The sequence below is a fragment of the Drosophila montana genome, unplaced genomic scaffold (assembly GCF_035044405.1).
Source record: "Drosophila montana isolate Dmon_TW-CO22-7 unplaced genomic scaffold, ASM3504440v1 contig_1133_1, whole genome shotgun sequence".
NCBI lineage: Eukaryota > Metazoa > Arthropoda > Insecta > Diptera > Drosophilidae > Drosophila > Drosophila montana.
The window spans coordinates 153,826-166,583 of NW_026996124.1; the positions used below are offsets into that span (position 1 = coordinate 153,826).

The 12,758-nt window shown below is 43.7% G+C and overlaps 1 protein-coding gene across 1 annotated transcript; it reads right to left on the reverse strand.

Annotated features, from left to right (window-relative positions):
- Positions 1–2,260: 2,260 nt before the first annotated feature.
- Positions 2,261–5,066, reverse strand: LOC135441151 (uncharacterized). The gene is made up of 2 exons (XM_064700646.1): positions 4,257–5,066; positions 2,261–2,371 (listed from the first exon to the last, which is right to left on the reverse strand). The coding sequence occupies exons 1-2, from the start codon at positions 5,064–5,066 to the stop codon at positions 2,261–2,263; spliced, it is 921 nt and encodes a 306-aa protein (XP_064556716.1).
- Positions 5,067–12,758: the final 7,692 nt, after the last annotated feature.

Sequence of the window (12,758 nt, forward strand, 5' to 3'; positions counted from 1 at the left end):
AGAAGTTAAACAACTTATAGCTAACTGCATTATTCGGCCCTCAAAGTCTCCCTACAACAACCCGCCTTGGGGCTTTGACAAAAAGGGAACTAACTAAAATGGTCTCCGAAAAAGGAGACTTGTTATTTATTTCAAGAAACTGAATCAAAGCACGATCGATGACAAATACCCCATTCCCACAATTTCGACAATCTTGTCGAATATGGGCAAGGCCCAGTATTTCACAACACTGGACTTGAAGTCGGGCTTTCATCAGATCGAGCTCGATCTGAAAATACAATATTTGGGATTCGTCGTATCCAGGGATGGGATAAAGACCTCACCTGAAAAAGTGCAAACAATTTCAAATTTCCGTGCCCCACGTACGCTTATTGACCTTAGATCATTTCTAGGTCTTGCGAGTCACTATCGCTACTTTATTAAAGATTACGCCAAAATCGCCAAGCCCCTCACGGACGCGCTAAAAGGCGAAAGTGGCAAAATTAGTAAAAACCACTCACAAATAGTAGAAATCAATATAAGCCAGAACCAATTACAAACCTTTTCAAGGTTAAAAAGTATCCGGAGGATGTTCTATTACATACCCCGATTTCAAAAAACCATACGACCCAACCACCGATGCCTCCGGTTATGGTCTAGGAGCTGTTCTATCACGATGTTCACGATGAGTTCACGCACGCTGCATGACAACGAACAAAACTTTGCGACAAACGAGAGGAAGCTGCTCGCCATCGTTTGGTCACTCAAAATGCTTAGAGACTATCTTTATGGGGTTAGGCATCTAAATATCTTCACAGGCCACCAACCACTTACTCAGAAAAAATCAGACACATAATTAGATTCTCCGAACGCGACACGCTAGGGAAAACTTTGTTGGCAAAATACAATCGCCACCCGATAAAACAAGCCCTCTGACACACACCTGTCCTAACCTACGCTGGAGAAATACTCCACGTCGACGTATTCCCAAAAGGTAAAAGTACAACCGATAGAATCGCGAGCAATAGTGGATATGAAATTTCTAATTTTGCAATTGATTAACCTTTTCCCTAAAATTACAACAATTTACTGCGATAACGAAAAATTGTTGAACTCCGAGACAATCAAGACCGTTATATTGAACAACTTTAACATCCACATTGGTAATTCACTCCGCTCCCGCTAATGTAAAGAGAGACTTAAGTGAGAGAGTCCAAAAGTCCCAAGAAAAGACACTAGAACAAGTAAACGACAAGGTATGGTTAAAACCAAACAAACGGCTGGGTAATAAAATAACACCCCCATGTTGTGATTAAATTGTAGAGGCAGACCTCGGGACGACGGTTCTTATTAAGGGGAGGGTGGTCCATAAGGACAACCACCGTTAGAATCAATAGAATCCCTAAGAAAACTTTCAACATTTAAAATAATAAAAACTTTAACACTTTTTTAGGTTAGGACTTCGGACAATACTTATAACGATAGCCCTGACTTATGTGACCGCCACGACGAAATATACCGACTTCTCACACACACAACACATACCCATAGTTGCAGGAGACGTGACGATTTGGGACAGACTCGGATACTTAGGATATACTACAAACGTGCCCTCCTACAAAGATTACGCGGACAGGACGAAACGCGTACTGGACGTATTCACTAAAGAATACATGACCAAAGTACTTAACGCCGACCTCGGATGTATAAACACATTGGTAGCTACGCTAAGGGCTCACCATAGACAGTCCCGAAGCATAAGTTTGCTAGGCACCGCCCTAAAGGTGGCGACGATTGGCAACAGGTTAGATTCAAGCAAGGACAGTTAATAGAAGCAGAAAACAGACAGGTAGAAATTAGTGCAAAAATTAACTTAACTCTATCCACAAGACGGACGAAACAGACACCGAACACATATATGAGACTAGACTGGCAGAAAACAGGATAATAATTTCGGATTTAGAAAATTTGCTTTTAACTCTAACTTTGGCTTAATCAGCCCAACTATCCTGAACAACGTCGACAATCGAGAAGTAATGAATGAACATCTCACAAACGTTAGTGTAGCTATCATTTTAGAAGTATCTAGTATTAAGGCTTTTCAAAGTACTGACATTTTGCACTTCTTAATTAAGTTCCCAATCCCTCAACTAGTTTGTAAGAAAATCATTGTTTATAGGTTTAGATTTTGAAGATAGTAACATGGTCGCTGACTGCGTTACGCACACCTTCACCGTGGGAAGATGCAAAAACGCAGTCAGCACTACCTTGTGCAAAAAGCTTAGGGTGGAGTCTTGCGCATCTGGTTAACTTTGCATCGTCTGAAACGGACCACACCTGAGAACACCCTGGACCCTGAAGCTCTTCCAAGGAGCACCGAGGACGACCCGGTCTGTCAATATTTAAAATCAGTTATATATTTATATATATTTATATATATTTATATATATTTATATATATTTATATATATTTATATATATTTATATATATATTTTAAATATGACAGTATGATATAAAACATGTAAGAGGTTCTAGTCGGGAGCTCCCGACTAGGGAATACCCTGAACGCTCTTACTCCAACACTAAATGCAGCTGGCGCTACGCGTTCGTTTGCTTTAGTAATAATAAGGATAAATTTTAAAAAAATAAATTCCCTTGATGCCTCCTCTACTCAACAGCCACACCAGCCAAAAAAAAAAGTTTCCTCCAGGGTTAGAACTCGCTACATACTGCACCACTTGCCGCCGCCTCTACTCAAGAGCCACACCAATAATTGGGACGCACTGAGAAGGAAACCAATTAAAATAGCAACACACAAAACAATACAATCGCAATTGCAATGCTGTTGATAGAATTCAAAGCAGACGTGCATGAATGTGTGTGTGTACATGTATACAGAGATTCTTGGAATTTACGTTTGCTGCTGCTAACACGTGCGCACATAACTTTTGTTTCTTAACCGATCTTAATGAAATTTTCGACAGTACATCTTATTATGCCATAGAATATTTATGTATTCTCAAAAAGTCAATTGCTTATAACTTGTGGCTAAAATTGATCGGCAATACAAATTCGATTATTAACTTGATTTATGGCAATGCGGTGGTAGCGGGGTGGTGGCAATAGGTACAAAATAAAAGATACTTCGTATATATACTATTCTAGAAGCTACATGTCAAGTTTGGTGACTCTAGCTCATATTATTTGCCGAAATTGCTCAAAAAACAGGATTTCGATATCGATTTTATCGATTACCTGGAAACGGGGCAGGTTATCGAATATCGGAAACAACCTCAATCTGCGCGGGCACTAGGAGGACCTACAGCTAAAATTTCAAGTCTCTAGCTCTTGTAGGTTCTGATATCCTTGCGTTCATACATACGGACGGACGGACGGACGGACGGACGGACGGACGGACAGACGAACATGGCTAGATCGACTCGGCTATTGATGCTGATCAAGAATATATATACTTCATGGGGTCAGAGATGCTTCCTTCATACATTTGCACAAATACATTATACCCTTTTTACCCATTTTTAATGGGTTCCGGGTATAAAAATTACTCGATTGCATTCGAAAATTTCACACTTGTGTTCGATCAACGAGAAAAATGCGTTTCTGCGAGTTCTCAACGTTGCCAGGTTTGATGCCAATTTCGCAAGCCAGCCTCGACCTTTTTCTGCCATTGATCGTCAGTAGTTGGCCGTAGCTTGAAAAAGCCAAGCTTTCCGGACGGACCAACATTTCAAATTTTAATTTTGCTGGCAAAATCGAGCCATCGAGCCTTTTTCAATAGCTTGCACGAAAAGGAATAATTAACTTTATTTTACTTCTTGTGTTCAAATTTGTTTATATATTTATTATAAGTTACGATAAGCAGGCAGACCCGAATTGGTCTGTGCTTATTATTTAAGAACAATAGTTTTACAATGGCAAGCGAACCCGAATTGGTTCGTGCCGATTTTAGCGAAGCGATAATTGCGACAAATTAATATGTTTTTATAATGCAAGTGGCCGATGCGTACCAAATGCACGAAGCGAACGAACTTAACTAGACTCGACGCACAGCATCGAGGCCTTCGCAAAAGGTAATGTTAGGGCAATAAATGATCGTTACAGCGAAGAGCGCCAGCTTAATGTAAATAATCTTAAGAGCGAAATTTAAGCAGTTGCTTCGCAGAGCAAGTATTACAAGATAAGAAGACGATGCTGCTCTTATCAGTGGCGAGGTCGCTTCGACATTCTCCCCCCGTTGAAAGGCATGGGCTTTCAACTGAGTCCTTGATGGGCAGTAGGCACAGCTTGTTTGCAGCTCTCCTTATCTCTCCTGTTGCGGTGCGCAAGATGGCTACGCGAGCGACTCCATCATTTCCCACGATTAGCTCCGTGATCCTCGCCAGTGGCCACCTTAGAGGCGGCAGATTTTCATCCTTTACGAGGACTATGTCGTTGACACATAGGCCTGGTTTCGGAGTACGCCATTTGGAGCGCTGCTGAAGCAGCGTTAAATATTCTTCACGCCAGCGGGACCAAAACAGTTGTTGGAGGTGTGTTACGCGTTGCCAGCCATCCAGACGATCGAATTGAAGGTGAATCACATCAGGCTCATCGAACGATGAGCTGGGTCCACCAATCAAGAAATGAGCTGGAGTGAGCACATCTAGGTCTGCTGGATCTTCTGAAAGAGGAAACAATGGCCTGGAGTTAATTATCGATGCTATGTGGCAGACTAGGGTGCGAAGTTCTTCGAAGTTAAGAACGCAAGAGCCGACAGCACGATAAAAATGATGCTTCGCTGTCTTCACTGCTGCTTCCCAAAGGCCGCCAAAATGCGGCGAACGAGGGGGAATAAACTTCCAATCAATGGAGTCAGCCATGCAAAACTTGTGCACTGATTCAATGTGATCGCGATGACTCGCTGTCTTGGCGCCGACAAAGTTGGTAGCGTTATCCGACCATATCTGAGATGGCTTGCCTCGAGTCGATATAAACCTCTTGAGCGCATTCAAGAATGAAGCCGTCGACAGATCCTTGACCAGCTCCAGGTGAACTGCTTTAGTCGCGAAGCAGACGAAGACAGCCATGTAGCATTTGACTGGAGCTTTATTACGTACGTCTGGCTTATACAAAAATGGTCCACAATAGTCAACGCCAGAGACTTCAAAGGCTCGACAAGCAGTCAGAACGTTGCCCGTTGGGAAGCATCAGCCATTGATACGCTCTACTGAATCTGCTGAAAGCCTTGTGCACGAATGAGTGAATCTGTGATGGGATGGTGCCGCGGAAGAATTATTGGATGGCGAGCTTCGAAATCCAGCGAAGAGTTTTTCAGGCGCCCATCAACTCTAAGAATGCCGAACTCATCCAAAAAAGGGTTAAGTGATGCGATACAACTGGATGGCTTAACAGCTCTTCTCGATCGCAGTGATTTAATCTCTTCCCACAGGTGTGCTCTCTGGACGAGCCGCAGTAAGAGTTGGGTCCCATGTTGTATATCCACGAGCCAGATGCCGCTCTGGATGACATTTATAGATATATGCGAATATACGCTGCATTGTATCAAATGAGTTAGCGTATTTACAAGTGGCAGATATATCAACGAAGGGAGATGACGCAACAAGGACCTTTTTCTTAGCTCGAGTTCTGGCCTTTCTGGCAAGCAAGAAGCTGGCCAGTCCAATTTGTTTCCACATAGAAATTCTGAGCCGTCGAAAACGACTCACAACTTTGTCGTTGAACTGTCTTCTTTAAAGACACAGTGATGAGGAAGAAAATATTGACAAAGTCCTACGGACTCTGGAGCGACAGGCGACATATGACCCAGATCCAAGTATTCCTTTAGAAAATTTGAATATTGAATCTTCAGGTCTGGACGATTTTGTAGTTTGCGTTCCAGGGTCAGGAACCGACGAAAGGCTTGTTGGTATGACGTCCCAAGACATTCCAAACTTCGCTTGAAGGGTAAATGAACCGAATATTGGCCACCAGGCAATCTGGTATGAGTCCTTAAGAAATGCTCTTCACAATCAGTTTCTTCCTTTGATGTGGTAGGTGTAATTTCCAAGCAGGCTTCTATCTCCCAAAATCGACGCACCAATTCATCAGCACGTTCTTCAGAACCTGACTCAAGTTTGCCCGCAGTATGCTTCGCAATCAATGTAGAACCACCCAAACGCGGTCCGCCTCCAGAAACTACCCAACCAAGCCTTGTTTTCTGAAGACATGGTAGCCCTGGGAGAAGCTTTATCTGGCCGACGCTGAGAAGCTCATAAAACAAACTAGCTCCAAGCAGCAAGTCCACGCGTTGTGGTTTAAAGAAAGACGGATCTGCAAGTTTTATGTTAGCGGGAATGTTCCAATTCGTAGTGTTGATTGTAAAATTCGGTTGACTATCAGTTATGGTAGGCGCTACCAGGGCTGTGAGGCATGTTGAGTACTCAGATACTCGAGACTGTATCGTTATAGTGACCGTATTTCCTTCTGTGTCAAAACAAGAATCTCCTAGACCAGAGACAATGGCTGAGGACTTGTGCTTCTTTAACTGAAGCTGTTGAGCAAGGCGAGACGTTATAAGGTGAAGCTGAGAGCCGGAATCCAAAAGGGCACGACAAGGTATCAAAGTGCCGGAGCGATTTTTAACGAACACCATAGCAGTAGCCAAGAGGACAACATCACTATTGAAATACTGGGCAACAAGAGAGGTGGAGGTAGATGGCGACGACTTAGCGAAAGAGGCGTGGGCAATTGAAGAAGAATCAGCAGGCGCAGTCAGCTGACCAGACGGAAAACCAGAATTATTTAAATGCAGCAGGGAATGATGCTTCGCCCCGCAGGTCCGACAGCATCCAGAGCTGCATGATCGCAATTGATGGCCTTTCTTTAGGCAATTCAAGCACAATGCAAGTCGTTTTGCCTCCCTAAGCCGTAATGCAGGGGACAAGTTTCCAAATCGGGAACAATTATATATGCCATGACCAGGGCTATCACAAAAAACGCAGACAGGGGCGTCGTGGTTAGTGGCGATAAATGACGATCTACTTGTGTTAATTGCTCTAGTTTTTCCCACCTGATGGCTAGGGGCATAGCTTGCCATAGCAAAATTTACGGTTTCCATTGTTCGGCATCTCTGCTCCAGAAACGTAGCCATATGCTCCCACGATGGTATCAAGTTGACGAACGTCGAATCCTCTAGCCTTTCTTCCCACTTGGCTTGTGATGATGGGTCCAGCTTTTGTAGGATAATCTGCACAATGATGCACCTAACGATCTGCTTGGTGTTGCCCATGCTCTTTAATGCGCGAATGTGTTCGTTGAATTGGTGGGACAACTCCCTTAGCGCCACGGCCGCTCCACCTGCCACCCTCTTGAGACCCAATATCTCTAGTATCTGTGCCTGAAAAACCAAACGTCTTATATTAAACCATTTCTCCAATAACATAAGTGCTATGGCATAATTATCGTTTGTTATTTCCAATGATCGAATTGCGTCCAGCCCTGAATCCTTCAGGCACGATCGAAGATGCTGCAGCTTTTCGCTATCTGCTAAATCCTGATGATTTTCTATGACGGTTGTGAAGATAGAATAAAAGTCGGCCCATTCTGTGTAACCACCACTGAAAGTAGGCAACTTTAAAGCGGGTAATGCCGGCGCTGCCTTAGCTCTAACTGTCTGCGCGGGCAGCACAGATTGGTCGCGAAATGTTGAGCAGGGCAATATTGAGACACGTTTCGCGATTTCACTCCGAACCGAAATTTCCATAGAAGTTGCTAACTCGTCGAAGTCCTCACGCACTTGGCTACCAATTTCATCAAAGTCTAGCTCTAGCTAGTGTAAGTAATATCAAATGAGGCCTGAAGCCGCTCAATTTGCTTCAGCCTAACACTAAAACCGCACTCATCAATTGCAGTGTCGAATTAGTTAGAGCATTTGGAAGTGTTTGCAAACTGTCATAAATTGAAATAACTTTGCGAAAAGTCACCCTGTTTTCAGAGGGCACTGCACTAGAGGCGTTATTTTCTGTTGCCATTAGAATCGTTGATAGAAAGTGTGTGCGAAATTGCGACAATTGCGGGCGAGATCGACTCGGCTGTTGATGCTGATCAAAGATATATATACTTTATGGGGTCGGAGATGCTTCCTTCTCCCTGTTATATACATTTGCACAAATACATTATACCCTTTTTACTAATATTCAATGGGTTCAGGGTATAAAAAGGCTGACTAAACCATTTGTCAACTTAATAAATTAGGCAACTAAAATGGCCCATAGCCTTATAATATAATTTATATTGCTTAATCCTACTACTATTATACCTATATATTCATTGTTGTCATATTTGCATGTCTCTATATACAAAACTCTTTGTCCTGGCTGACTGACTGATTGGTGATTTACGCACAGCCTTTACCGGCCAAACATAAATTTCGTCGGCGATGAATACAACAAATACAACAAGTCAAAGCAAGAAGACATCGACGACTCCATCAGCCATCCAACAGCAGCCGCTGCAGTGACCATGAATCAGACTAGGAAAAAACATGTAAGTGAGAAGCTCATTCATGAGAAATAAAGTCGTTTAAATATTGTTAAGGATAGTTGAAATATTATTAAAAATAAAGTTTTTAAAATGTTGATTAAAACAAACTTCAGCAACATAAGTGTAACCACTAACTATACAATGCATAGATACATATGTCAATCAGCAGAATAATCGAAACACGATAAATCGCAACGAGTGATCCCCATGGGTGACTGCGCCCAGATAGAGTAAGACTGCTGAGAGTGGCAGCCGAACACCGGCCTCGCAAGCCGAACGTTCAGTATGAAGCCGCATCTCGCTCATTGCTTTGCGCACTTGTGTGCATATCTTTCTGCCTGCATAGCTTCTCAAAAACCCCGCGATCCACAAAAATACATATGTTTGTGTTGTGTGGATGTGGGCACAAGTAGATCACGGCGTTTGTCGCGAGCCAGAGATATTTTTTTGTTCAATTGTGTGCCCTTTGTGCCTGTAGTAGCAAAAGGCACACACATTCAAATGCTCTATCATGTATTTCTTGGTCCAGTCAGGCATAATGAGAAGAATCTGATCTATTTTCATTTAATAAAAACTTAAATGACCCAAATGAAATATTTATATTTAACAGTCAAATATTTTTGTTTACTGTGGAGACCTATTTTGCTTAATATAATTAAACGAGAAAGAAGTGCTATCTTCGGCACGCCGAAGATTTAATACCCTTGCAGACCCAACCTTTTCATAACGCTCATAGTGCTTTGCCCGTATCTAAGAAGCACAGGGAATGCCGAGCATGGTTAAGATATCTTGAAAAACAAAAGAATTTCCTTACAAGAACTCAATTTTCGACTGATCGTTACTATGGCAGCTATATGATCTAGTAGTCCGATGTAAATAAGATTTTGCATAAATGGAGGGAGCATAGTAAAACTAATAAATGCCGAGTTTGGTCAAGATATCTAGAAAAATAAAAAAATTTCCATACAAAAACTTAATTTTCGACCGATCGTCCCTATGGTAGCTATAAGATATAGTGGTCCGATCTTACTAGGATTTTGCATATATATGAGGAGCATAGTAAAACTAATAAATGCCGAGTTTGGTCAAGATATCGTGAAAAACAACAAAATTTTCCATACAAAAACTTAATTTTCGACCAATCGTTTCTATGGCAGCTATATGACATAGTGGTCAGATCTTAATAGGATTTTGCATGTATATGAGGAGCATAGTAAAACTAATAAATGCCGAGTTTGAGCAAGATATCTTGATAAACAAAAATATTGTTTATACAAGAACCTTCTTTTCCTTCGATCGTTCCCATGGCAGCTTTATGATATAGTGGTCCGATCCAGCTGGTTTTGACATATGTACTGCCTGCAACAGAAAGAAGGACTTCTGCAAAGTGTCATAAAGAAAGCATTAAAACTGAAAGACTAGTTCGCATAGAAACAGACAGACGGGCATGGCTATATCGACTCGTCTGTTGATACTGATCGAGAATATATATTCTTTATGGGGTCGGAGATGTCTCCTTCTATGCGTTACACATTTCCCGACAAAATTGTAGTACCCTCTATGTGTTGTATAGTTAGTGGTGTAACCCTGTCCCCTGTAACCCTGTTCTACCCAACAAATTAATGAGTAGCGACGAAGAATTAATTTCTAACTACAGAGAAAAAATCGCTGTAGCTAAGACACTTAGCGCGATTAAAAACCCGATCAGTGACAGACCGACAATATCGGACTACAGGAACGAAGTATAGCAGAGACAACAACCCTTGCTTTAGCAAGAACACATACAAGATAGCTGATCAAGATCGAACTGTGTTAGCAAAGACACTAACACTGGTGCCAACCTAACTGAAAACAAGTAAGAGGTTCTAGTCGGGAGTTCCCGACAAGGGGATACCCTGAACCAAAGACAATATAAACACTAAGATGAGTAACGCCATACTACAAAATGCTACTATGCAGCTTGCTTTTTTGAAATTTGAGAACGAAAAAGAAATCAGTACCATTGCGCTCTCACAGCCGAAAGAGCGAAAAGCTAAAAATAGAATGTAAATTGCGCGTCGGCTCTATGAGAGCCGTGCAAGCAATTATGTTTGTATGTGTGTTAGATACATTTTTTTTTCTTTTTTGTTTTTTAAGTTTTTTTTATTTTGCGCTGGAATCGATCAGTGCCTTCTGATCTCTACCAAGCGGAGTTAAGGGTATAGTGTATAGTTATTATTTAATAACTTAAATGATAATTACAGACTTAAAAATATATAACAATAATGGGAAAGGGATGTTTAAGTGATGCGCCTCGTTGGTAGGTCGTCGGGGTGTAGCCTTCGGAGGCGCCTCTCACCGATGGGCTCAGCCAGAGCCCTTGCGGCCGCGTTCGGATGCTGCACCAATTTGTCGGAGTATCGGCTGCTGAAGAAGTTGAGCTGATCTCCGACCTTTGTTAGGCGGAGATCGCGTTCGATTGCGTCTGTTGTTACGTACCATGGCAACCCAGCAACCTTGCGTGCTGCCTTGGCTTGGACCACTCTTATGCGACGGAGCTGGTGTGCTGATGCCGTGCCCCAAACTTGGATCGCATATGTCCAGATAGGCGTTACCATCGTTTTGATAAGCAGTGTCTTCGTGGATATGTGCAGCTTGCTTTGAGACTTTAGTAGCCAATCGAGCTTTTGAAGTCTTCTCCCCCATATGAGCCTTCGATCCAGGTGGACACCCAAGTAGCAGAAAGAGTTGGTCTGCTCAATGGTTCCTCCATCGAACCGTAGCCCCTGGCAGCTGTCTGGGCGCAGCGTAAAAGTGACGCAGGCGGACTTGGCACAGTTTATAGCGATGTTCCACATAGCTGTCCAGGTTTCGATCTGCAGCAGCCAGTCCTGCACTGCACTTGTAGCAGCTTGCAGATTTTTGTGGGAGGCTAGGAAGGCAGTGTCGTCCGCATATGTTGCCACCAGCAGTCTCGCAGGGCTGAGGTCTTCATTGCTTTGTCCTTGTGTGGGCAGGTCCGCCGTATACAGCGTGTACAGCATCGGACCGAGGACGCTGCCTTGTGGGACACCTGCTCTGATGCCCTTAATTGCCGACCTTTGGTCTTTAACGGCCACATTAAAGGCGCGTCCTGCCAGAAAGGAGCTAAGGATGCTGAAGTATGGCGCTGGGAGTATCAGTTTGATCTTGAACAGAAGACCATCGTGCCAGACCTTGTCAAACGCTTGATTGACATCGAGGAAAACGCCGACGCAGTATTGCTTCTGCTCAAAAGCTTCTAGTACATGTTTTACTGCCCGGTGGACCTGCTCGGGGCAGCCGTGAGACTTTCTGAAGCCAAACTGATGATCCGGGACCAGGCGCGTGACCTCGTCGAGTTCTAAGAGACGGCTTAGCAGAAGTCGCTCAAAGACTTTTGAGAGCGTCGGCAGAAGGCTTATAGGGCGGTAGGACTCAAGTTGAGTTAGCGGCTTACCGGGTTTGGCGATCATCACAATTTTCGCATGTTTCCATTGCTTCGGAAAGTGGCCAAGGCGGAGCATGGAGTTGAAAATTGTAGCGAGCGCCATGACTCCTTTGCGTGGGAGAGCCTTAGCTGCTCTGTTGTCGATTTCGTCGCATCCTGGGGTCTTCTTTAGCTCAAGCATTTTCAGCTGTGTCCCGATTTCCGCGGGGGAGATGCTTCTTATCGGGAGAGCCATCTGCGTGGAGCGAGTGCAACATCTGCGAAGTCGAATGGCTTGAAGGTTGTCTCCAAGTAGTCAGCAAACGCATTGGCCTTTTCCTCGTCCGCTCGGAGCCAGAGGCCAGAGTGGTCCGTGATCGGGGAGGTAAAAACTGTTTGCCTTTTAATGCTTCTGGTGAGCTTCCACACTGAAAATGTGCTGTTGCCGTCATGCCCAGTTGCTTCGAGGAAGCTGTCTAGATTTTCCGTTCGAGTCCTAGCCAGCAGTCGTCTGAGCCGGTTGGACGCGCTTACCATTTCTGCCTTGGTAGAGAGGTCTCCGTTGCGGATGTACAGCCTCCTTAGACGTCTTTTGTCGGCAAGGAGACTCCTGGCTTCAGGGCTTAGTAGGGACCTTCTGAGGGTACGAGTGTGAGGCAGGGTTTGCGGGGCTGCACGTCTAGCAGCTTCCGTAATTTTCGCTGTGAGGTGGTCAACGTAGCTCTCCAGTTCACTTGCCGTATTTATGGTGACGTTGAGCTCTAATGTGTCCTCGAGGCAGGCCCGGTATACTTCCAAACTAGAGCGCAGC